At 38.8% G+C, this 27,015-nt stretch overlaps 1 protein-coding gene across 1 annotated transcript in view; it reads left to right on the top strand.

The window, feature by feature from the left end:
• Positions 1-27,015, top strand: part of LOC100218233 (connector enhancer of kinase suppressor of ras 2) — a 170,122-nt gene that overhangs the window by 116,314 nt on the left and 26,793 nt on the right. The window contains exons 11-18 of the mRNA XM_072929029.1: positions 1,748-1,881; positions 2,434-2,639; positions 6,390-6,475; positions 8,010-8,264; positions 18,112-18,146; positions 21,980-22,028; positions 24,798-24,846; positions 25,898-26,073. Coding sequence (XP_072785130.1) covers positions 1,748-1,881; positions 2,434-2,639; positions 6,390-6,475; positions 8,010-8,264; positions 18,112-18,146; positions 21,980-22,028; positions 24,798-24,846; positions 25,898-26,073 — 990 coding nt within the window. The remainder of the gene's footprint in view (positions 1-1,747; positions 1,882-2,433; positions 2,640-6,389; positions 6,476-8,009; positions 8,265-18,111; positions 18,147-21,979; positions 22,029-24,797; positions 24,847-25,897; positions 26,074-27,015) is intronic.

Genomic DNA, 27,015 nt, shown 5'->3' with positions numbered 1-27,015 from the left:
TGGAGCAATTTTTTCCATTCTGATTTAAAATGGAATGGAAATCATTCCATTTTCTGGAAATCAATTTTCTGCTGACAAAAAAAAATCCCCGAAAATCAACCAAAACAAAAGCAGTACATAATTAGGGAAGGCAAAAAGGAAATAGGATGTAAGAACTTGAAATCATATTTGTTACCTCAGGTTGGTGCACAGCAGGAAGTTTTAAATAAAAGTTGTGTTTTCTATTGTTGCTTAAGGCACTTAAAGAGTTTATTAATATTTTTTCTACAATAATTAAGTTTAAAATTATACCAGATAGGTAATTTATGAATTATTGATGATACAGAATCTGTAAGGCCTTATAAAGTGTATTACTTGGCCTTGTTGTAGTGTTCTTTTGCTTTAAAGGGTTTTCCTCGATGCTCAGTTAACAACAGCAGAGTTTTCATTTGCCAGTTCTGTGCTCCATTATCTTTCCGTGAGATTTGTGACACCATTTTCCCCTTTTGTTTCTGGCTGACTTTATGTGATATTAAAAGATTATTTCAATTTGTAGACTCCCTAATTGTATTCCCACTCAGGACAAAATGTTTTTCATTTGCAATGACAAATAGTGCTCTGCACACTACAACTTCATTCAAATAAAATACAACATATATTGTATTTTTTTCTTTTTATTTGGAGAACTTTTCAAATTGGAATAATCCTTCTTGTCATAAATAATTGATCCAGAACAATGACATCATTTATTATTTAGTTTAACAATAAGCATAGAGAACTAATATAATTTTGACCCCTTTGTAGACTAGCATTCTTATTTAAAAAATAGTATCTTTTGTTATTTAGGACTTCTTTTACTTTTTGAACCACATAAAAAGTATTTCAGTGTTTACCTCTAGAGGACAGAAAACATTTTATTTAGAAAAAGATTGGTGTTTATAGCTTTCATCCAAATTTTGAGTCGCTGGGTTTTCCTTCCACCTGTAGAAAACTGGCTGTATCTATCTAAGCATAACTTTTATAAATAAAAATATTTTCTATTTCTTGAGTGTCAACACAGACTGAACCTTGGTTGAAAAATATTCTTTGTTTATATCTTTATATTTGGTTGTCATCCTGCTAGTCCTTGCAGACCATGGACTTGAGCTGCTCTGTGACATCTGAATCAAACAATTGCGTTCAACGTCATGTGAAAGTTTAAGTTTAAAAAGTAAAAATCTTAAAGGATATTTATTTATTGCTTAGGTTAATTTATATTTCTTTGTTATTTACTCTAGAACATGCATGTGTATCACCATGGCTATAAAGCCAAAGGACAATGAATTCTGCTTTCTTTAAAAAATCAAGATGTTGTCCTTGCTAACAATAAATCTTCCACTGAAACCAACACAATAATTTCATTCAGTACAAGTATTCCAGAGCTCTGAAATTAACTTCTGTATTAATGGCATTTAATACAGTGTGTCCTTTCTCCTCAGGTAATTGATTTTCTGCATTGATTAAAGATCATATTTTGATTGAGTCTCAGATTTTCCCTTGAGGTGGCTTTTAAATTAATTTAATGGTCGTTTATCAGTTTCTTTCATAACTTTCTTGAAGCCTAGAGTTTCACTAGACACCTTTTTGGAAGGAACTTCAGAAATTAAAAAAAGAAGGCTAATCGAAAAAAAGAGGTCAAAATTCCTAAAATTATGCACACAGATTTTGTTGTTTCTTGTAGCACAGAAAACATTAATTTATTCTTCATGTGCCTTTTTGGTTTTTACAGCCTGTGATTCCAACCAGCCCCACAAGCAGCTCTACAACCCCAACGAGTACGATGGGCATGTCCTCAAAAATGGACAACTCTGCACTCCAGGATGTTTTCATTCTCTCCCCTATGTCAGGACTTTATGGCCCCAGGTATTTATTTCCTAAAGAATTTGAGGTTTTTGAAAAATAAAATTTTACACTTTGATTTCATTAGCTTAATAACACAAAACCAAAACCAACAGCCCCACTATGAAGCTGAATAATTAATAAAATTAAGAGCTAAAAATACATTAATCACCATATCATTGTTTTGAGTGACTTAACTTTCACTTAGATGTGCAAAATGTGGGTTTAGCCCTAAATCAAGAAAGTATTTAAAGTCTTTAATCAATTAGTTAGATTTACTTTTATGTGTCTACTTCTACCTTATTCTCGAGCATTTCTGCAAGGGAAACCCTTGTCTGCTCATATTGAAGCAAGTCCTTGTGTTCTCCTTCAGATCCTAGAAAACTCCTGAATGTTTATCTCACCATTAAAGTGGCACCTAATGATGGTTTTGTTGTTCTACATTTGTTGAATTGCCTCACCTATAAAGTGAGCATTTTAATGGCAAGACTTTTTATTTGTAGCATTTGGGAGAGGCAGTTGCACGCTGGAAGTTTCCCTTAAATGGTTCATTTCTCCATCATCTTCTGTTTTTAGGGATGAAATTGGAATAATGTCTTGTGATGACATCAGCAAATTTGGAAAGTCTGGGATGAAAGGCTCTGAGTCTCCAAACTATTTCCTGGAGCACGAGAGTGGGAAGTACTACACCCTGATTGAGGGGGAAGGCCACCCCGGGGGCTCTGAGTACGAGAGGAGCAGAGCCTCAGGCGTGAGGAGAAGGGAAAAAACCCCCACCCATGGTAGGCTGCATTTCCAAAACCTTCTTCTGAGTTACAAACTGTGCTCTTACCTCTCCAAGCCCCCCAAAATCTGTCATTCTTGTCAGACCTTGTTGGCTCTGAACAATAAACAGAAGTTTACATGGAGGAATAATTAGAAAAATCATAAACATTCCTGGTGAGGAGTAAGTTATTTATGCAATTATTTTGCAGTTCATACTGGAACATTGAATGATCATTAAATTCATATTATTTGAATAGCCAGCATCTTTATTTACTCAATTTCCCCTCCCAAACTCCTGGAGATTATTCCACTTGCAATGTTCTGGGCTATTAAACTTCAGTGCAGGGCCTGCCTTGTTGTGTGAAAGTGTCTGTAAGATGGAAGGCCCTCCAAAATTCAGCACTGCATTAAATGCATGAGGAGTATTTTACAATGCACTCATTAGTGCTGGAACTGTACTTCAAAATCTTAGGATGAGGATGCCTAAATATATATGAAATGCTATTAAACAATAATTAACTCTGGTTTTCTATAGAAATTCTGTGTGTGCATAAATCTCTGTTGAGTGTACAGGTGTACAATCACACATGCTTGTATACAGGTATATGGATCTGTATTTATGGATCTATTTAAGAGGTGTTGTTGAAAATTAACTGATAAATTTTTTTGCTTCTCTGTTTAAACTGAATTGCTTGGTGTTTAATGGGTTTGAGAAAAATACTGCTGAAATACAGCAGTGTATGGTCCGTGTATTTTCAGTTGCTTTATTTTCAAGGCAGTAGGACAGTTTTGTAAAGCTTACAGATTTAAGATAGATTTCTTTGGAAAACTGGAATTATGACTGATGTTGAAAATGGCATTATTTCTGAGAGTCAGAGAAAGAAAAGACCATAGCGTTCTCTGTGGGCAGCTGCTATCTTTTGACATCTATATAGATATTTATTTATATATGGCAAGCCATCCCTAGGTATTTTATTCACCTACTCGGAGGTCTTTTTTTCCTCTCATTTTGTTAAAAAGCCCTGACAACTCCCTAAGTTTTTGTCTTTGAAATTTAGGAAAGGGAAAACCTCTCAGAAGCTCGGAGCAGTAAAGGAAAATGTGTCTGTGAAGAACACAGGCACTAAAATCCTGCTGCAGTTCAGGGGAGAGAATCCCAAGAGTGGTTCTGGTGGAAGATCCAACAGCAGCTGAAAGGGAGCACAGTAGGGGAAAAAAAGAAAACTCTTACAGCACTGCAGTCCCTGATTCTGCTGCTGCTGAGTCTGGTGTGGAGTTTGCTACCAGGGATGTTCTTCAATGCAGTTTCTCTGCCTTCTGCTCTTAGTATTTATCTTGTGTTTATCAGTTACACACAACTTCCCTCCTGCTGTTGTAATTTGCTGATTGCAGCAGGATTTCTGGTAAAAATGGCAAGCAAAATGGACTTGATGGTGTGTGTACATGCACACAGAACCTTTTCAGGGTAGGAAATCTTAATAAATCTTTGTTATAGGCAGGCTATTTTTAGTAACTGCTTCAGTCATCTGCTTGATGCTTGAAAGAGCTGTGACGCTGGAGAACAGGATTCCATCTTGGGACCAGTAATGTTCACTCTTTATCTCCTTGGGAAGTGACATCATTTAAAAACAAAATTAGAATGAAAGATAAAGAGAAATCTTAACAGTGATTTGAATTGGAGCCAGATGGGTGTATTTGGCTTGCTTTCATCAATTCTTCCTGCATGGTGACTCAAAATATTGGGCTCTCTGCCTGATCCCAGGAGTACACAAGATTTTTTTTGTCTATGATGGACAATTTTTTTTGAAATCCAGAAGGAATTTGATTATAAAGTCTCTGAAATATGCCTTTCTCTCAAAAATGACTGCTAAACCAGATTTTTTTTTTAAATACAGATTTAATTAATCTGTTGATTAACAGATATGCAGATGAAGTTCTACTGTAGTGGAAGGTTTTGTACTTTTTGACTGAGGTGACATCAATCATCAAAGTGACAATGTGTCTTTCAGTAAAAAACCAGAATTTCTGGCAGCTCCAACAAACTGATGCTGGAACCACAGAGCCATGGGCAAAGAAATGAAACTAAAACTTCTGAAGCCTTTCATGGCCGAGCAGCCACTTTCATTCCTGCTTGGGTTGGCACAAACTACTGCTCCAAAATTCCAGCCCTGGACTTCCCAGGACTACAGCCATTACTAGAAATAAGTTTCCTGTGCAGCTGGTAGGTGGATGGATACTCAGGCAGGTGATGGGTATTGATAGGACATGCAAAATCCAGGAAGGTAAATAAAAAGTCCATTTTTTTCAATGTATTTTTGAGAATCAAGCTTTTTCTTTTTTAACAACATTGCAGTGAGTTTTTTGTTTTACTTAGTATTATACTCTGTTATTTTTCAGACTCTAAAATGCTCTGGTCTAAAGAGCTGTTGTGGCAATGCATATCAAAACCTCTTCCATTTATGTGTTAGAGGCAAAAACATCATAAAAATTTTTTTTTTCTTTCACTTTATTCTGGTATCCTTGTACACAACAATTTTTTGCTCCTCAGAAGAACAGCCGAGCTGCAATGTCAAAACAATTTATAGGTTAGTTTTCATTGGGAAAGGACTTGGAAGTGAAATAAGCAGTTTACAAAATCACTTGCTCATTTGCCTTGTGTGATTCCTATCCTGAATTTCTATTTTTGATGTGCTGTGGTATCTGTATTTGTGTATAAATCATCTCAGAGCTTCAGATCTTTCCTTTTTTTACAGAAAAAACTGCTCAGTTTGGTTATGATGATCTTCACTTGCTTTGTGCCTTCCTGTTTTCTATTTTTAGAATTTATAATATTGTTTCTCTATCTTTTTATATTAGTGATTTTTTTTAATTGAGTTTTTTTCTTAATTATATTGCTCTTCTAAGCACTAGGAGTCGAATCCTACATTTGTAGTTGAAGGCAGTCTCAGCTGTGAGGCAGACAATGAAATGTATTTTTCCATAGGATTATTTACCCACTAAATTTCATGGTGTGCACAAAAGTGTAATATGGGCAAATATCAGTACCCCAAATGTCACCCTGCTGATTTTCAGGAGATCTGGGGGTGCTCCTGGTTTGCTGCCATCCCTGTTCTGGTGCTCGGGTAGGGAATGGCTTGGGCACATCAGTGCCATGAAATGCCATGGGTGGAAACTCCAGGGGCTGAACCCTCTTTGCTGGCTGCTGTCCCCAAACTGTGCCCCAGGTTTTCCTCCTGAGCCAGTGGAAATTAAAGTTCCTTGAAATGAGATCTGTTGTCCCCAAACTGTGCCCCAGGTTTTCCTCCTGAGCCAGTGGAAATTAAAGTTCCTTGGAATGAGATCCCCTCATTTCTCACCAGTCCAGGGGAGTTTGTGTTTCCCTGACAGATCTCTGTTGTTGCCTCTCTATTAATTCTCTCTCTACTTTTCCTACAGCATTTTCATCCACTTGAAATATGTTTCTCTCTTTATTCCCAACACCTGTTTAATGAGTGAGGAAGTTCATACAGAGCAGTTTTCAAATAAATTTGTCATCTGCTTCACATTGACAAGGAATTTCACCAAAGCTGGTGGTGCTTCCCTTGAGGTCAGGGTGATGAAGAGGAGGCTCTGGGATGTTTCACTGACCCTGAAGGCCTCAGCTCTAATAATGGACTGCTCTGACACACCTGGTTGTGACACACCTGGAATTTATAGCCATCACTGACCCTACAGCCTCCGTTCCTGGCCTTCAAAAGTTACACTGGTTTTCCTTGCTTTGCTTGCAGGAGATTTGAGGCCAGTTTCGATGCCTACTGAGTACAGCTGGATAGGGGAGTCCAAAGAACAGAACATGTACAAGAGGGGGAGCAGAGGTGAGTATTTTTTTTTCTCTGCTGTTCTTTTCTCCAAGATGTTTTTTCTTTGTTGCTTAAGGAGCATCACAGGAAAAAAAAATCTCTCATTTTTTTAAAAGTGTCACAGAAGATATGAAACAGCCTGTTTAGTGTCTGTGCTTTTCTGTTTCTATTTCTGAGAATTAAAAATTTGTATTAGTAGGAGGAATTTAATTCTAGTATAAAGAAACATAAACATCAAGGGGAAAAGTACTTTGAAGGCTCAGATATGTGTTAAAAGCAATCTGTTCTAAATCTGCACAGCTCTAGAAAACAGTTGAGTGATGTTACAGATGTAAAGTAGCATCCTCTGAGAACATTTTGATCGGTATGAATTATAATTTGGAACAGGAATCAGCAACTATACTGTCAGTGTTCAGACCAGCAGTTCTAATCACATAAACTTCCATTAATCCCAGTGGGAATTATGAACTTTGCAAAAAACAAAAGTGACTTCATAGTTTATTTTTTCCCTTTATTTCCTCTGGCAAAAAGAAAAATGTAATTCAAAATAATATTCTTCAAATATACAGCCATATTTATTGTGACACCAACTGTTGAAGATTCTTGAATACTATTTTTTAGAATATTTTAGGCATGGTCTGGAAGCTGAGAGGAGTTCAACTTGACTCCAAAAAATGTGACAAAAATGAATGATATTCTTGAAGATCAATACAGGATTTTAAACTACATTTTTCAGTAAACCTCCATTCCAAGAGAAAATAAATTTCATTTAAAGCATAAGCCTTCTCTGATTTATTCCAAATCTGCTGATGTGTGTTTAGCTCATATTTCACTGTTGCCGACAGTAACAGACTTGTTGCCTGGCCAGCTCCCATTTTGAAACTGTGCCCAAGTATGCTGCACATCTCCTTAAAACCATTATTCCAGCTTGTCAAATTCCTTGAAATTACAATCCTGGTGTCTGGAATGGTCCCAGAGATGCTCCCTGCATGATACAACAGTACCATTTTCTGTGTCTGCTCCCTTTCACCATCCATGGCGGCAGTAAATGTGGAACGGAGCCCAGGGAGTGTTGCCCTGATTTTTAAAAGTGTTAAGTTTTCTTTTATAATTCTTTTGAAAGTTGTAAAGTTCTCATAAAACTTCTTTAGCCTTCTGATAATGTTTACATATTTTTACTGGAGTTCTCATGCACTGTTTATGTAAATAATTATTATTTTGCCTTCTTCTTTGTGGGAGGAGAGAATTGATGGACTGTTGGTTTGACCAGTGTGGTTGGAGAGGTGACAATTTCATCCTCCAATCCATTGTCACTTTTAGAATTCTAGATATTGCGAGGTCAGAAATAAAATTTGCTCTTTTTCTCTCTTGAACTCTCCAAGCTTCTGTGTACTCATTTATGTCCAATAGTGACAAGAGAGAGCCCTCACAATTCCCTGGACATTCACACGACTTTTCCCAGTTTAACAGGACCTGGCCAGGCAGAATGTTCTGTACTTGTCTCCTCTTCCTAATGTTTCTTTTTGCCTTCCTCCCTCTCCAACCACTGACTCTGAGAATTCGCTGCTGCGCTACCTGAGCGACGACAAGATCCTGGTGATCCAGGAGGAGCCGCTGGCGCAGAAGGACAGCAAGCGGGACACGGGCCGGAGGTCCAGGAAAAAGGGCAAAGGCCCAGGGAACGCCGGCTACCCCATCAGCCCCTCGGTGCTGACCTCCACCGGGAGCGCCAGGCTGGAGCCGGGCCAGCAGGACGTGCTCAGCTTCTCCCTGGCCGAGAACAACACGGTCCCGCTCTACCACGTGAGTGCCCAACCAACACCGCCCTGCACGAGCCCGGGGAGGGCACCGGCTGTTCTCCTGCAGGAGGGGTACAGGAAATCAATGTTCTCCTGCAGGAGGGGTACAGGCATTCCATGTTCTCCTGCAGGAGAGATACAGGAATTCAATGTTCTCCTGCAGGAGAGATACAGGAATTCAATGTTCTCCTGCAGGAGGGTACAGGCATTCCATGTTATCCTGTAGGAGGGATACAGGAATTCCATGTTCTCCTGCAGGATGGATACAGGCACCGGGTGTTCTCCTGCAGGAGGGGTACAGGCATTCAAAGTTCTCCTACAGGAGGGATACAGGCATTCCATGTTCTCCTGCAGGAGGGATACAGGAATTCCATGTTCTCCTGCAGGATGGATACAGGCACCGGGTGTTCTCCTGTAGGAGGGGTACAGGTATTTAGATGTTCTTCTGTAGGATTGAACCAGGCATTCAAGTGTTCTTCTGTAGGAGTGATCCAGGTATTTAAGTGTTCTCCTGTAGGATTGAACCAGGAATTCAAATGTTCTCCTGCAGGATGGATCCAGGAATTCAGATGTTCTTCTGTAGGAGTGATCCAGGTATTTAAATGTTCTCCTGTAGGATTGAACCAGGCATTCAGATATTCTCCTGTAGGATTGAGCCAGGCCTTCCAATGTTATCCTGCAGGACTGAGCCAGGCATTCAATGTTCTCCTGTAGGACTGAGCCAGGCATTCAAGTGTTCTCCTGTAGGAGTGATCCAGGCATTCAAGTATTCTCCTGCAGGATGGATCCAGGAATTCAGATATTCTCCTGCAGGACTGATCCAGGCATTCAGATGTTCTTCTCTTAGGACTGATGCAGGCATAAAGGCTCAGTCTTCATGTTTTTATTTCACAGACTGTATTTCACAGTCTGAGAAACGCTGCTCAGTCATGACAATTTTCTCATAAGAGTCACTTTTTCAATGTCAGTATCACGACAGCTTTCCCATAAAAGCCAGGACAGAACAGCAAAACACAAGGCAAGAATCATTTGCTGTCAGATGCTTTAATAAAATCTTGCTCTTAATTACTCAGTCTCACTGAGTTTAGTTTAATTAGCCTGTATTATCTCTGAAGGTTCATAACGATCCTGCACTCAGCCTCTGATAATGATTTATTATACATTAATTTATAAGTTTTTGTATTTTCACTTTGATTACTGTGTCTTGTAAAAACAGATGAGTTTAATGGAGTTACTGTTTATTTAAATTTATTTATTTAAATTGTGGATTTAAATCTCTCTGACAGAGATTATCAATATTACAAAGTCAAAGCAAAGGATTTCAAACCTGGAGAGAAAATCAGCAGGCAGTTTATCAGGATGAATGAGAAGATTATTATACAGCCCTGCAACAAACCCCAACAATATTTCATAAGTTGGTAGATGAATCAGCTGGTTTCAGTCAATTTTTGGAATTCTGTTGATGATCTGTTGGCTCACCAGAGTTCTGAAGAGCAAATAGGTCCTTTTGGGTAAGATGCAAATTCCACCCTTGATTTCAGGACTGAAGTTGTATTTTCTTGCATGATTTCCACACCATCGTGCAATTAATTGATGTGACAGATTAGCAGTATGATACTGGATGATATAAAGTAAATATTTAAAATTACTCAAATGACATAAAATATCAACTCTAAAGGGTCTGAAGGAAAAGCAGGAAACTGGAAAACAGGAAGAGCCAACCTTGAGAGGTTGTTCCACCCTAAAAGTGAGTGCAGTCCCTATTCACAAACTCTGTTCCATGTGCAGTGATTACAGAGGAGGGCACAGGTAAAATGATTCTTCATGGAGTGACAGAGCAGTATTAATTCTTGTATCACCATCAATTTTTGGAGCAGCATTAAAAGAGACCTTTGCAGTCCTTCAGGAGATAATCACAGGAATCAGAATATCTGAGGCATTTTGTCAACTGCCTTATAAATATACAAGAGGAACTGAGTCGACAAATACACAGAGTTGCTGACACAGATTCTGTGGGTTCTTGCAGCACAGAATCATTCACATTAACGTCTTTCCACTTGGAATACTGAAAGAATTCTGAAAAGCCAAGCAAAACAATGGGCATATTTATCTTGAAAGAGAGCAACCCAGAAGAAAAATGTGAAATATCAAAGAACATTTCATGGCAGCTTGATAGCAAAAAGGAAAAGTAGCAGAGAGTTGTTGTGTTCTTAGATATAAATTTAAGTTTTAAGTAGGTCAGCTCATTTCCTTAATATCTAAAGGTGTTACCAGGATTTTCATAAGCATTTTGATATATAAACCTTTTTTGGATAATGAGAACAAATCATCTTAAAACAGCTTTTGCTACATTTTTTCTTTAAAAAGTTGACAAAACTGCTTTAGCTTTTCTTCTTATATTTGCTCTGTGTTTTTCAATGGAAGGCTAAAGTGCAGAACTGGTAGAATCACATTTCCATGAAATCCTCTCCTCCTAACACATGCCCGGTACAATTTCTGGATATAGATCAAAATTCCAGGCCAGATAAATGCTTTGGGAAATGAAGAGGATAAATAGGATTTTCATCATCTTTAGTGAAGGGAAGGTGATAATGTTTTGTAATCAAACAAGGATGGCTTGATGGAAGGAGGAATTGAGCATCACTTAGCCATTGCTTAATTTTCTAAGCACTTACATAAATATGTAGCAAAAAAAATCCCAAAAGGCACTTACTTAACAGTAGTTTAAATTACCAGACGTAAGAAGTTTTGCAAAATTGATAATTGCAGAGATTCACCACTAGATTAATGCTTTGGAAGGAATGTTGATTTGGAACCTAAAATTAAACAATTAGCCTGATTTCATAAGTTGCTGGGAGGATGCAGAGTTCCTATATAAAATGGATATTTAGGTAATGCAATATTGGCAGCATGCCCAGGATATAAAATGATGCATGAAGCCATGTTGCAGTAAAATATTCCTATCAAGAAACACTGCCCCCTTCCAGGATGTATTTATAACTCTAATTTAATTGATATGCAATGTCACAGAACCTAAGCAAGAGTCAATTACAATTAGCAAGGCTGTTATAAATAATTAATAATTAATAGAGTATCTCTTGGAACATGACTTTCTATGTTTACTAATGCTTCACTTCTGAAGTGACATCATTTACCAGGTTGAACCTAAATATGGGCTTATAAGGATAGAGTTAAAACCTAAAGATGCTTTTATTTTGTATTACCAGATCTCATTCTGCAGAAAATTATCTTATCACACAGGACTCCAGCTCTGTAGATCAGATGTACCTGGGAAATTTTTCATTTTGCATTTCTGACCATAAAATGCAAAAAATATTGGAAAATCTTCAGGATTTTACAAAAAGTTACAGAAAACTGTACCGATCCTGCTGCCCAGTTCCATTTTGCTCTGTGGCAACCAGTTTCCATCTAAAAAGAGAATATTGAAGTTCTCATTCCAGATCCAGTCTGGAAATCCCCATGGTGTTCAACTCTGTGGTTTTATTGCCTCAGACTTGCACGACTTTCTGAAGCTCTGAAATTCAATTTGCTGGTTACCACATTAAATTCTCCAATTGGATAATGATCTCTCATCGGGTTTTACTTGGTGATAAATGTTCTGGGCCTATTATCTACAGAATAATTGGATATTTTCCTTTGTAGTATCATATATTAAAAAACTGGAGACTAGATTGGATTTTTTTTTTTTTTTGGTGAATTAGAATTCAATGTGTTGAAAAGACTTAATTTTTAATGAGTTTTAAGATCAATTCTTTCATTTCAATCTTCCCTTCACAGTCAAACAGAAATAATGGTATTCACTGGGAGTGCCAGACTAGGAGTCACTTTTTATTTTAAAGATCATTTGAAGCACGCTGGTGTTTTAGGGTTAGTCACTGTCACACAGCACTTGCTGAACTTGCTTTTTATTCCCTTCTTGCTGATCCCAGGAAGTTGGTTCCTCATCCCTGTGGCACAGGGTGATGGAAATGCTCTTTAACTGTTCCTGGAGCTGCAGAGGCAGCTTGACAAACAATATAAAGTTTAATGGTACTTGCTGGGAATTAAAACCTGTGCAAAACCAATGTAGGTCTGGGTGTTGTGTAATGGGTGCACGCTGGGATGTGCCAGATGTTCCAGATGCTTTTTTGGGATGACAGGCAGTCTGAGTGCTGCTCTGATAAGTAGAATAATTAAGATAGTCTGGGAGAATCACACATATTCAGCTGCACTGACTGAAGGAGGAGCCTTTTATTGCCAATTTTGCAGGAAATGTGCTCGTGTTTTATTTATTCCTTCCTGCTCTTGCAGAAAGAAACAAAACTGAGCATTACTTTCTTTGGGGTTTTATTTCCTTTCTGAATAGCTGAATAAATTCTATCTTTGCTTTTTATTTAAGTGTCTGTAATATGGAAAACCTTCATTTCCTACCTGCAGTTATGCTGGGAAGTCACTCTGAGGATGATTGTGTGGGTTCTGGGTGCTCAGAGAAGCCAATATAAGTATTTCTGACTTTTCTAGCTTCAAAATGAGTCTGCCCAGTTGTACTGATTGTAAAATAATATTCTTTTTCATTGGGACTGTGCATATGAAGGCTTGAGTTGACAAGTGTCTCCCTCATACTTGAAGAGTATCCTTGAATAGCAATGTCCAATAATTTATTTCTTTAGTTCTGTTCAGACCTGACTCTCTAAACTCCTCTTTAATCTATAACTGCTCAAAGGGGAAAAAGGTATTCTAAAAAGGTGTTTTACAGTATAAGGGAAAATAAAGGGAAATAAAATGTTGAGAAGGGTTATTTTTAACAATGATATCATCAGTCTTTGAGTTTCCACATTCATTCAGTAATCAAGAAAGTCATAACTGACCTGGATCCAGAAAAAAAAAATAAACCAGTGCTATCCCAGAATTCAGGTTGTCCTTGATTTCTGGAAATCCAGCCCCTTGCAGAGGCTCAGGAGAGGGGCTGGGATTTTGTCTGGAACAGCCAGGTTAGGATGTGTCTGCAAATTCAGCCCCAGACAGGCTGCTCATTCCTGCTGCTTCCCAAAGTTCAGGCTGGCCTGGAGTTCCTCTATTTGTACTGATATCAGGACACTTTGCACAAAGCAAATACGAGGCTGCCTTTATCCAAACATATGCAGTGTTTTCAGAAGTAATTCTGCTCTATTAGAGCATATTTAAATGATGATATTCTGCATCTTCAAACAAACCACCACCAATGCAAGTCAGCAAATGAAGCATTCATTAACCTGCTGTGACTTCATGGGTAAATTGCCATTTGTAAAACATTCTGGGGTCCTCTGACTCCAGAGAACCACAACACAACTAAGTTGTAGTGCATTGTACTATTTTAGCAAATGAATTTATGCCTTGTTTTTATTGTTTTGCCAGGCTACCAAAAAAAACCCAGTTTAGATACACATATATATAGTCTAAAGCCAAATTTAACAGCTGTTTGTTAATAAATATTAGCTACAACTGATATTATTGCTATGATAATTGCAATATTTATCTTCCAGAAGATGCACCAAATAGAAATAGAAATCTCTCCCTTATCAAACAAATATCTCCTGCTGCTTAAGGGATCAATGTGTAGGAATCCAGTTGAAACCTTCTGGGGACTCTGAATTTTCTCTCTCCTCAGTGGCTCAGCCTTGCTCTGTGTCCTGTCCCCCTTCCTTCCCCAACAGGAGAACAAGGAGGGGGTTTTGGAGGACAGGAACATTTCATGGCACAAAGGCAGGATTTTGGGGTTGGAGGACAGAAACATTTCATGGCAGAAAGGCAGGATTTTGGGTTTGGAGGACAAAAACATTTCATGGCACAAAGGCAGGATTTTGGGTTTGGAGGACAGGAACATTTCATGGCACAAAGGCAGGATTTTGGGATTGGAGGACAGGAGCATTTCATGGCAGAAAGGCAGGATTTTGGGTTTGGAGGACAGGAGCATTTCATGGCAGAAAGGTCAGCCCCGAACAGGGCAGGGCCAGCTGTTCCCATGGAAATGGGGAAACTGAGGAAGGGGAAGGAATTGCCTGTTTTTCCTGAGCCCCCCTGCTCCCCCCTTGTGCTGGCAGTGCTCATCATCACCCATCATTACAAACTCCAGTGGCTCCCCTCCCTCTGCCCCCAGCTCATTTCCTCACCTGCCCTCTTGTTTTCCCTCAGCACAAATTTGAGTACCTCCAACTGTACATGAATGTAGATTACACTGGGTGATTTCCTGTCTCTGTTATCTCCCCCCTCAGCAGGGGTGACTGGAATGAAAACCTCAAAGGCCATTTTTATTTTTAGCTCAGCATGATCATTTTGAAAGCAGATTCAGTGGGTGAAAGCATCAGCTCTCTGAGGTAGAAAGATAAGTAAAGCCCCTCTTAACAAGGCCACTGTTTGATTGTTTTTCAACAACTGTGATATAGAGAAATCTTCAGGATAATAAATATATGAGTTAAAGCAGCAGGAGAAGAAATAATTTATTTTTTTTTAATTTTATTAATAATAATTCAGTATCTGAGTATAGAAGAGTGGAAGAACAGTACGATAAGGAAGCTTTTGAATCTTTGCATCTGAATAAATGATAGATGTAGATGGAATAAATATCTTGAATTTGACCACTGAGATAAGTAAAACACATGAAACTATTCTAATCTCATTACCAACACTATTCCTGTCTCTTTCTTCAGGAAACAAGTAAATAATGAGTGTTGAGTATTTTCACACGATCTCTGCAGCTCAGGGTTCTGTTCTTGGTGGTTTAGCTGATTTATTTACTTAGGAGAAGAAATTCTGATTCAAATGAACTATTTTTTTTAATAAGTTATTTATAGAAGTTTCATGAAAATGGGACTTTCTACAGGATTTCTTCTGGGAGAGGAGCCTCAGATGTGCTTGTGGCACCACAGAGGCCTTTGGGTCCTTTCATCTCCACTCGTGCAAGCAGCAGCAGCTCCATGGGGATCCCTGAGCTCCAGAAATGTGGAGCTGACTAAAGAAGGCAGATAGGTGCCAGTGACCTGGATTTCACAGAATTTGTGCTTTATAGTCTCTGACAGCACGACAAGACTTGTGTCTCCTGAGCCTCCCACATGTCTGCTACTCATGAAAGTGGCCTTGTAGTAAGATGAAGTAAAGTTTTAGTTTGGGAACTAGGAAAAGGCAATTTTTTATTTTATTTTTTTTCAAATGTCACAAAGTGGTAAGAACTGCTCAAAAAAAGAATTATACATAAGGTTGCTGAAAATGCAGGTAGGAGCCTTCCACATTGTCATTGTCAGCATTGAATCTGCATGTAATTACAATTACACAGGGAAATTAAATTTATCTATAGGTAGACATTTATAGAAATGCCATGTGGGTGTTTCCATGTATGGTATATCACAAATCCTTTTTAAAGGTTGGCATTTCAAGCTGGCAACAAGATTGTTCTCCCAAGAGAGCTTCTCTGGGGAGAAAATCAGTCAATAAGAGATGACAAATATGTGACAAAGGTCTGTAGTAATCCTGAGTGTCCACACTTAATTACTGATAATAATCTCTATGTTAGTGATGAGTTGATCAGGAGATGATATTTTTCTTCTAATAAATTAATTATTAATAAAAACATTAAAAGGTATAATTATGTTTTTTATGTTCCCAGTACTAATATCAACAATTTTCTCTCCCTCTGTATTTATATAGATGTTCTTCTTTGCTCTTTTCTAAATTACAGCAACTAATAATCAGTTACAATAATCTATGAGTTGTTCAATGGTTAAATCATATATTTCTTTTTCACACTGTTATAGAGACTTTTTACATTTCCCTGCTACAGATTATGCTTCAGTTAATGAGATTACATTATTCAATATCTTTGGAAATTAATGCTCGGTAATGCAGAAAAATTTGTAGTGTTGAAAGACTGACCTCTAGAAAAATGTGTTTTATTATCAGAAGTAAATTTCTCTCCAGTAAGTCTTTTTTCAGCCTAATATATGCAACTTCACATCACACTTCTGAAATCTATCTGATGAAAAGAAATCTGTAAGCCACACTCCAAGGTGATCACGTGTGACAGAAGTGGGGTTTGTGCATTTTCTTGGAAGGAAATAAATAACTGACTTTTTATAGCAGTGAAAATTTGTAATTCAGGTGCTGGAAAGAGCAGCCAGAGCAGGGTGAGGGAGGTTTAGTTCAGCTGTGTCAGGGAAGAGAGCGTGGGATGGGTCCCATTTGGGGAGAGGGAATAAATCCTGATTTGGAAACATTTTACTTTTACTTTGGGAGCATTTTTGGAAAAGGAAATTAAGAAATAGAAGAGGAAGCACTGCCTGAATTAGTAGTCCCACTTTTAGTTGCTATAATTAGAAGCCTTAGAAGTCAGAGGGATAAGGGAAGGAAAGCTTTGAGCCTTCTGGTAGGAATAAATTCTGTTTTTGTAGCAGTAGCACGGGTAGTGCTGCTGTCAAAGTTCTTTTGCTCGCTTGGCCACACAATATTTTCCTGGGCTGTCCCCAGTATTTCCAGGGATGCTCAGACTGGTTTATTTCTATTTAGCAGTGCATTTCCAGCACCAAAACAACATCTCTCAAGCAGCTATTTTGCTTTAGCTGTGTGCTCTTAACCCTTCCAATCTGCTTTGAGAAAATGTGAGTATTTCTACAGGGTACTTTCAAATTTTTTTAAGTTCTCTAGGCTGCATTTCAGCATTCTTGGAGGAGAATTGAGGCATTTATGGCTCTCAGGAAAGGCTGTTAGGGCTTTTTGTACTCAGTCACTCAGTGGGGAGCTCCTGCCCTTGCCTGGTTTCAACAAGGAATGTCAGAGAACTCCTGCTTTTAGTGTAAGGGCACATTTCATTATTTTTCATCAGATAAGATTTGAGTGGGATCATCTCTGCAGCTCACATTTGCTGGAATATTTCAGCTGAAGCACACTAAAAGCTGATAACTGGGTCTGTACTGGGCTCCCCAGGGGCAAGGGGGACTTCTGGAGGGAGGAGGTGACAAAATGTGTTTGTCCCCTGCACCATCTAAAGCTGCCTCAGAAACCCTGCTGCAAAAATGCACCCAGCAAACTTCCTGTGCCTTCCCTTCTGTGCTCTGAGCTCATCTGTGGCTCTGTATTCTCTGTGCCCAAACATCTGTTGCAAGTAGTGGCATTAAAACACAAACACTGAACTTAATAGAATTATCAGTTTCCTATTCGGTTATCCAGAAAGTCAAAGATTTTGCAGATTTCTGCATTTATAAACAAATATATGTGAATTTTGCAACTATTTGGGTGTGGGGTTTTTGTAATTTCATTTTTTTGTAAATTTCAATATTTAGCTGTGAGAAAAATCCTCCATCACAAACTGGTGTTAATGTAAATTAAACTATCTGAGGATTTTATTTTTTACCCTGAATCAGTGCTGCTTGCTCCATGAAAACAGGTTCATTTCCAAACCTCAGAGGAATAAATAACCAGTCTGGTAAATCAAGTTATTCAAAGCTGTGTAAGAATGATGTCAAAGAAAGTTTGTCCTTCTGAAATTCTGTATTTTACATTGCAATATTTGCTCTTTGCATTTAAACTCCCCTTCAAATATTAACACTTTTGCAAACATTCAAGCAAATTTTAGCTCCCTTATTTTCAAGAGCTTTGATCACAATTACAGAGCATCTGAAGTTAGTTTTTAAGTGCCAATGCAAGTTGGTTTAAGCATGATCTTCATTTTAAAATAACTCTTAGCTGAAAATTGAAATAAATGTTCCATTTCCTTTGCTTTAGAGTCACTGTGGTTTACCTCTGACACTCGTTTCACTGTGCTCAGTGCACCAAGGAAGTCTGGTTTTTAGTTGTGCTTAATGCTCTTTATTTTTCTTCTGCAGAGAGCAGGGGATACAGTCAGTGGAGATACTGAAAGGTAATTACTTCTGTTATTCTATATTTAAATATATACACATTTTTATTTGTGGATTAAACTCCATTCTTTACTTTTAGAAAATTTGTTGCAATATTTGAGGAATAAATTTTCAGGGTTTAGCGATATCAGTGCTGATATCATTTAGCAACCGTTCATTTGCCGACATCAAACATAAATAAAAATTCCAAAGGTTTAAAAAATTCTTCACATAAAAGTTTATAGAATATTTTTTAGAGGGGAAAAAACTGTTATGTTGCCCAATCTACTTTTTTACTTTTGAATTTCAGTATTTCAGACTCACTCTGAGGATGAAAAATGTAATGTGTGTCCAGCACAATTTTCATAACCAGCAGGCAGAATGTTTCAAGGAATATCTACCTCTATTTCAGTCTATACAAAATTACTGCTTGTATTTGTGGTTTGTAATAGATAGGTTTTAAGAATGGGGTCTTCAGTTTGGTCTTTAGGTCTGAATTGAATCAATTTATTCTAATGAAGAAAGCAGTGATTTTTTCTTTCATTTCCTTGCTGTTTATCTGATGAAGTATCTTCATATTCATATTGCATCCAGAAATCACAGTTAAAGAATGTTTGAAGCAACAGCTACTTTGTACCATCATATTTTCTAATTCAGTTTAGTTGTAATCTATGATAATTATTCTTTTTATGTTTTTTCATCCTGTACATGGCCTAAACCAATTTAAGAAGCTGAATAATTAATTAGATTTAGAGTGCTTTGACCAATCTAAAGGATTTACAGCTGCTGATGATTCCCTTCAGGGCTATAAACATCCCTGAATTGATGCTAAAAGTCTGAGGTGTAGCACTATCAGCTGTTGACCACTTCATGCTTGATTTTCCAGGGCTGACAGCATTTTTGCCTCTTTATGTGTGTTTTAAACATCACAATGCAGTTGAAAGGCAGGTGTAGTGGTGATTTGCTGCTGTTTCCCTGGTGCTGTGCATGGTTAAAATGGCATTTAACCAAATGGAGCAGCACTGCTAGCAGAGATTAAAGTGAGGTACAGATGAAATTCCACCTCATCTGACAACAGACAGTCCTATCCCTCCAGTGCCAGCAGTTCATCACCTCAGCTAAGTGTGGGGGTTTGCTTTTACAGGAGATTAAACATATTAATATTTTAATATTAATATTTTGTTCCACCTCACAGCATCCCTCCTGTCCAGAGCTACCTGGGGAGAGTTGTTCTTGTTCTCTTTTGAAGTAACAACTTCATTTCAAATTTTGCCTTTGCCTCTTACACCTGAGTGTTCAAAATCTACTGTTTTCTGTAAATCTGACTGGTTTCATTGAGTTTCCCAGCCCCATTAAAGGTTCTCCTCTCCTGTTCTTCTCTCCCACTTGTTTCTCCTCATTTTCAGCCTGGCTGTGCCCTCCCTCGCCTCCTTCCTGCCTGACTTTTCAAACCCCACGCCCTTCCCAGAAACAGCCACGTGTTTCACCATTTCATTTCCTTCTCCACACCTACATTTTGGTGCAACCACAAAAGAAGAGATGCAGAGGATTTTGGTTTTTTGATTTTTTTTTTCTTCTGAGCAATTTTGTTCTTCCCAGAGCAAAGGGCTCCTGATTTTTCCCAGCAGGTTGCACATGCCCAGTTTGGCAGGGAGGTTGCAATCCAGATGGAGCATCCCTGGTGGACAGGACAGGGCATCTGCCAAGAGATACTTTCCAGGGACATATGACTTGATGAAATTTTGGCAAACTTTCATAGCAAAAGGCTATGCTTTTATATTCTTTTATAGAAGAATCCTTCTTCCACACATTTTAGATTTCAGGCCCAAAACATGACCATACCCTATCTTTTCAATAAGTTTGGAAAATATTTCAAGAGGCAGAATTATATCACCTTCCTAATAACCTTATTTAAAGTGTTTTAAACAGCTTAAACCAAAATAAAACCCAATTTTCAGATATTTAGCTCCTAGAGATAGGCTTTGGGGACCAGGAGACAAACTGTGTTGATAGATTGACATATTTAGGTGAAATATCATTATCTTCACGAACTGAAAGAGGGGAAATTTAGTTTGGATAAACAGAAATTCTTCCCTTTGAGGGTGGGGAGGCCCTGGCAAAGGGTGCTCAGAGAAGCTACACCCTGGGTCAGGAGTTTTCACACTTTTATAAGTTTTGGTCCATTTCCATATTTGGGTTCATTGTCCCATTCTAGCTCCAGGTGATGCAGTCCCATCCTCCCACTTTGCACTCCTTAATTCACTGTTTGCACTTTTGGGGCTGGAGCTGCAGCGGTGTCCTTGGTTCTGGGGCTGGAAAAGGATTGTTCTGTGTGCCTGAGCTGGTTCTGGGGCTGGAAAAGGATTGTTCTGTGTGCCTGAGCTGGTTCTGGGGCTGGAAAAGGATTGTTCTGTGTGCCTGAGCTGGTTCTGGGCTGGAAAAGGATTGTTCTGTGTGCCTGAGCTGTGAGGAGAACTGCTGGCACTTTATATGGAGTTCAGAGTTATTCACCAACACAGCACAGAATCTGAAAAATATAAAAGCTCAAACTGAAGGCATCAATTTAGGCAGGGGCAGCCTGCAGCTGGAGGTGGAATCCCTGGATATGTGGGTGCACTGAGTTTTAGGAAGGCAAGCTGGGCTGCCTGTCCCTGAGCTGGTTTGTTCCCTGTTTGCCAGGAGCTTTGCCCTGTTGGGGGTTGTTTCACAGACAAGGATGAGGTAACAGGCGCCCAGTGAGGAATCTGCTGAGCTTTCCTGGAGACAAACACCTGACTCTGCCTAGCAGGGCTCTCCCTGGTCTTTGATCTTCACTTCACTTCACTTCAGGAGAATTTTCCCCAGTAATAGGAAGCCTCAACAGCTGTGGGTTCTGGCCAGGGCTGTGTCACATAGCTGTGACATCCCTGTGGGCACCTGGGTGCAAATCTCTGCTTCCCTCAGCAGCCAGACCTGCAAGGGGAGAGAGGCAGAAAAACTGCATCACTCACACGGGGCACAGCTGCTGCTTGGATGAACATTTTGCTGGATATTTGCTTTGTTTTCATGTGAAAATACTGCTCAAGTTCTTTCTCATAACACATTTTGTCTTTGCAAATAATGCTTAAAATTATTTTAATCACAGTCACGGCGGTGTGCTTTGGAAATTACTTTTTTTTACTTGTGGTTAATGCTGGAGAGATAAGAAGAGATAAACATTTTAAAAATAACTTTCAGTCTTGACATTTTGCTGTCAATGTTGCGTGTTCAGATGCACCTGTACTGCAGAGATTTACAGGTGCACCTGATTTGCTTGAAGCATCAACAGCCCAGAGCAGAGACCTGAGCCAGGGATTTCAAACCTCACTACAAAATACTCAATAATTAATCTGCAGTGAGAATTTACTTGTTGCAATAGGAATATATTATATAAGAGATGGAAGTTCTAGTAACCTAAATGTAAATCATGGATCCAGATGAGGTAATTAAAAATGCATTCCTGTGACCAGGTAGGTAAATCCAAAATCCAAAGTCCAAGTTCTGAAAAATGGATAAAAAGGACAAATCTGACCCTGATTCAGTGTCCTATTTCCATCATGGCCAATACTGTTTGCACTGGATGAGGAAAGGCCTCTGGTGCTGCTGCCCTGCTTTGTTCTCCAGTCTTTACAGAACTCACATATATCAGAGATGGTATTTTGCATTTTAATGTGTCAATTCTTGGTATCTGTGGCATCCTGTAGCAAAATCTTATAGAACTTTGTGCTGCAGGATGCTGCAGTTATATTTAGAAATTCACAGTGTCCGTAAGCACTATGTAATCAGTTTGGGTTTTTTTTCCTGTGGTTATTTGACATCTTTCTTCTGTTTGTCCTAGATATGCAAGTTCTGCCATTGACCATCCAGGAAACATATCCATGAGGAAGGTAATGATTTATAAATATACTTGAAATAAGCAAAAAACTCCTCAAGTGTTCAATTCATTGCTATATTTTTAAAAGATACCTTAGATATCCCAAATCTTGACATTTGCCTACGTTATGAAAGAAGCTGAAAACAAAAATTGAGGAATAATTTCCATGTTAAGGAAACTGGGTGCTGCATCCACAGTGGTCAGTGTTTCTGCAATACTTTTAGTTAAGGTTAGGAACTTAGGAATTCAGTTAATTTTAGGAATCTTGGTGTGTGTTCTCAAGTATGTGATGGTTTGGGGAGGAGCATCACACACCACGTTGGGCTGCAAGGCACTTCTGGAGGGAGGCTTACCCTGAAGGTAAAGAAAAGTTTGAAAACTCTTAGAATATTAAATAGTACCAATACTATGAAAAGCAGATTGGGGATTAAGATTTTCAAATATTTTTGTGGTACCAGCTTTGAGTGCTCCATTTTCAGTGGAGAATAGCTGTAAAAAAAAAAGGATTTTTTTTATTTCATACAAAGGACAAACAACAGAAGCTTCATTTGTAGCATGTCAGTTCTTCATTCTGACTTGGCACTTTTTACACTGATTAGGCTGGACAGGGCTTGCACACCCTGGGACAGTGGAAGGTGTCCCTGCCCGTGGCAGAGGGAATGGGATGAGCTTTAAGGTCCCTCCCAACCCAAACCCTTCTGTGGCTGGGATGACTCAGTTCTAAACAGTTTTCCCTAAGAGCTCCCAAGGTTAAAACCAGCGGAGCAACAAGGAACCAGTTTTGCTTTTCATTTAATGTTTCTGTGCCCATTTAGTGTTTCTGTAGCACTTTTCCTACCCCCTGATTACACTGAGATCTCCTTAATTTATCTTCAGTAGCATCCATTCAATTCTAGCACTTTTTTTCCTTTCATTTTACACTGGGCTTTGGGTGGGGGTGGCAGGGTGTGCACTCCCTGCTGTGGCCTCGTGGTGTGGTTTGGAGATAAGAATTGAAATGCTGACAGCCCCATCGAGCTCTCCATCATCTGTCTGTCTCCCATAGCAACTCTGAGTCATTTGGAGTTGTGGGCTCTGTTTCCTCACAGTGTTTGCCACCAAGTTAATTATATTATAGTGGTTCTTTTATCTCTCAGAATGTGGAATTTGAATTTTTACGTTAGCAGTGCTAATTAGCTACTGATTCCCAAGGTATTGCAAGCCTTTCACTTTCTCTAGTTTCCTTGGTTTGAATACATTCTATGTGTGCATAAACAAAATGGGAAGAATAATTAGCTAAGTGTTTTAGAAGAAGGATATTTTTTATTTCAAAATTCACCTCTCTCTTGATTTGTTGTGCTGTTTCTTTCATTATTTTTAAAACTTTCATATTAAATGATGAATATCAGTTTCTGGTGAGTATCTCCTCTAGATATTTCATTTAATTCTTTAAATTTGCCCATATTTGATTATAGGGTTTTATTCTATCCCTACATTTCTCTAGCCTAAACTGGGGGGAAATTTAGTGATGTCTTTTTCAGGAACACACCTGCTTTGCCCTAATGCATTTCTCTGGCAAGAGGAACATTGAGCGGATTGTTCCAGCCCCAGCCACCACAGAACTCCAGCAGACACACCAGGACAGATCAATAGTGCTGCTGTGATTTGCAGCACATCCACAAACCCCCAGAGCTGCTGGGCACATTTGATACCTTCTCTCAGAGTTTTGCTGTTCCATTTTCTGGATTTTGCCACATTTCCTCCAGCACAGGAGCATTAATCTTTGTCCTTTCCTGAGCAGAGAGGTACATTTGCAGAGGTGAAGTTAAACAAGGGAGATGTGCTGAGTTAGTGGACGCTGCACCCTCGCTCACTGAGCTTCCCCTGCCAGAATTGTCCCATTTGGTGGGACATTCCTGTCCTGGGGCTGGCTGGGAGAGCAGGTGAGGTCAGGAGCTGCTGGTCCCTGCAGTCCCCTCAAAGCCTTCCCCCTGTGAAGGGCTAAATCAGGGTTGTGGATGTCCAAACCCGCTCCTCCCTCTGCTGCTGTCATTTAAAATAAACCTGTTTCTCTCTGGAGCTGGAGTCTTGTTTTCACCTGATTATTTTCTAGGTACTTGAGCAGTTGTTCATTGGAGGAAAATTCTTACCAGCTTTTGAGTACTATCCCTGGTTTTAGGTTTAAATAAAGAGATTCTTTTAGGATTTTGTTGTTTGGTTGTTTTTTTGTCTGTTTGTTTATTTTTTGGTTTTTTCAGAATCTGTAGCAATTTTCTAAAGCTGCCACAAAAGAAAAAGAGTTTTATTTTTTTTTCAGCAGAGACTTATTCTGTCAACCACCAACCTAAAAATTTTTTTTTTATGGTGAGAAGAGTGTGACTTCGACACGTCATTAATCACATGATTTTTTGTATAATGTTTGTGGTGGATATTTCTTTTTGAATGCCTATTTTTTGTAATTATTTCCTTGATGCAACAAACTTCAAATACCAGTCAGTTTATCAGCTCATTCATGGGAGTTTATATCTTTAGTTTTGAAACTACTGCACGGCTATTCATGCAAAGAATCCCCGATGCTTTAATTGTAATTAATATTTTTAAAGCGATTTTAATTTGCAGATTTAGCAGAGTGTTGTTTTCTTTATGATGTTGAGGAAAGTTGTAAGAGAAAAATGACAGAAGGGAGATTCTGTGATCACTGATGCTGTGATAACCCTGGAGAGGGGAGTGCATGAAAGCTCTTACATGTTACTGCTGTTACTTGCACTGGTGTCTCATAATTTATTTATTTTTTTCCTTACAGTCATTCCATTACGCTTCCCTCAGGGTAAAAAGCAGAAAATGGTCAAAAGGTAACTTCTTTCAGTTAACATTTTGAAACTAGAAAATGAGGGTCCTTCTCTGATAATAAGTGATCTGTAACAAAAGTTCAACTTGATTAAATATTTCTAAATTTGATGGTAAGCAACAGAGGAAAATACCAAATTAAAATACCAAAAGAAATATTTTATAGGTACAATATTGCTTGGGTGGGTGGAAAAATTTCTTCTTCTTTCGGAAGAAGGCAAGGAGCATCTATGAGCAAATTGATGAGAATTTACCTGTGGAACACTGCAGAGCAAAGGGTGGTATCTTATATTCTCTATATTTCTTCCCTGTTTCCCAGCTGTAGGACAAATATAATTCTCATAGCATCATAAACTTGATTTTTCACAGAAAAAAAAAGTCTGGTATGTTAAGGAAATTTCCTACAGAGCTTTTTATCAGGAAAATATACCATATTTATTTTAAAAAAATCCCTGGTTTTATTAATATATACACAGCAATCTAAGCCTTTCGGATAGGATTCCTTGAAATAACACCAAGAAAAAGATAAACAACCCTATTCCTGGTGCTGTGCCTTTAACAGGATGCTGTAAAGTTAAAATATTGTTGCTCACTTCAAGATAAAAATAATGTAAGCATGTACACAGTTATGGAAGTGAACAATGTTTCCTTTTTATTGTTTATAAAAATTGTGTTTAAAAATTCCCATTATTTGACAGGGCTTCTGCTGCTAAAGGGAAGATATATAGAAAAAAGTAGCATTTGCATCTGTGCACAGATTGTATCATATTCTGAGTTCCTGACTGAGGCTAAATAAATACATTTTTACTTTGGAATGGTGCTGTCCATCTTCATCAGCAAAAAAATGCAGCCCTTAGAGGAACGATCCCTCCAGAGATTAAATAAAGCATTGCACAAACCAGGCCCTTTGCATTTTGTGTTCACAGGCAGACCAAAATCACAGGGCACTGCTGAATTTGGAAATGGCTCGTTCTGAGTCTGGAGAGGGTTTGGCTGGGAGGGAAATTTTTGAATTAAAATTGAATATTTTGCCCTCTGACCCCGTGGTGTTCCCAGGGAATTCCCTCTCCAGCGTGAGCAGGAGGCGCATCTCCTGCAAGGACCTGGGCCACGGCGACTGCGAGGGCTGGCTCTGGAAGAAAAAGGATGCCAAAGGTTATTTCACCCAGAAATGGAAAAAGTACTGGTTCATTCTGAAGGATTCCTCCTTATACTGGTACACAAACCAGAATGTAAGTACAAGCCATGCTTGGAAAAAGTCAAAATGAAACTTTTAGCTTTATAGTTCTTTTTAAGTGTATTTTTACTGCGTGCTCGGATGAACTGGGCATGAATGATGGGCCACGTTAACTGCCAGGTATGGGACACTGTCTGGAAATATTTCAACTGAAATTCTTTTTTAAAATCTCCAAGTCCATGTTCAAGCTTAATAAAATAACAGATGTTCATGGCAGTCTTTAAGAAATTAGTATGTCTGTAGTTAATCCTTTTCCACAGATTTATTTGGACTAACACAGTGTTCACACTCAGCTCTCCCCAGTTTCACTTGGGGGGAGGGATGTGTAAAGTGTAACCATTTGTGTTAGTTAAGCATTCTGTGAAGCAGATGTGAAAATCTGAATTTGTAAATCTCTTTATCCAGAAGTTATTTTTGTATCGATGTTCCTCTTGCTTTTTGCTGAATTAGTCTGGAGTTTGCAGTTTCTCATGTGTAAAATGCTGTTCTTGGTGAAATTTTCCTGAAAACCAATGGGTCTGTGCTGGTGCAATCTGCATAAATGTAGGGAAATAACAGAGGGGAGAAGTCCAGAATGGTTCAGTGCTGCTCCTCCATTCATGTGCAGCAGCCCCAGCGCTTGAACTCAGCTCTGCAGCCTGCTTTGGTCACTGATCTTTTACTCCACTCTCCCATTTTCTTCCAGAGGATGAGTTTAGCAGCAAAATTCCCCTCAGTTTTTTGGCTTTTGTAGCCCAGGAGGCTGTTCAGGTTTTGTGGGGTTTGACATTTCCCGTGCCAGGTGGGGGCACGGGCTGTGTCCCCCTGGCTCTCAGGCTGTGCCCCAAACCAAGCCAGAATTCACTTTGCCATTGCTAGCACCTTTCAGAAACCTGCCTGGTGTTAAAATGTCTCCCTGCGTCTCCTGCTGAATTGCTTCAAAAGAAGCAAAAAATGG

This window comes from Taeniopygia guttata, chromosome 4A (assembly GCF_048771995.1).
Source record: "Taeniopygia guttata chromosome 4A, bTaeGut7.mat, whole genome shotgun sequence".
NCBI lineage: Eukaryota > Metazoa > Chordata > Aves > Passeriformes > Estrildidae > Taeniopygia > Taeniopygia guttata.
The sequence above is the reverse complement of the archived record's forward strand: the minus strand, read 5'-3'. Positions and strand labels throughout refer to the sequence as shown.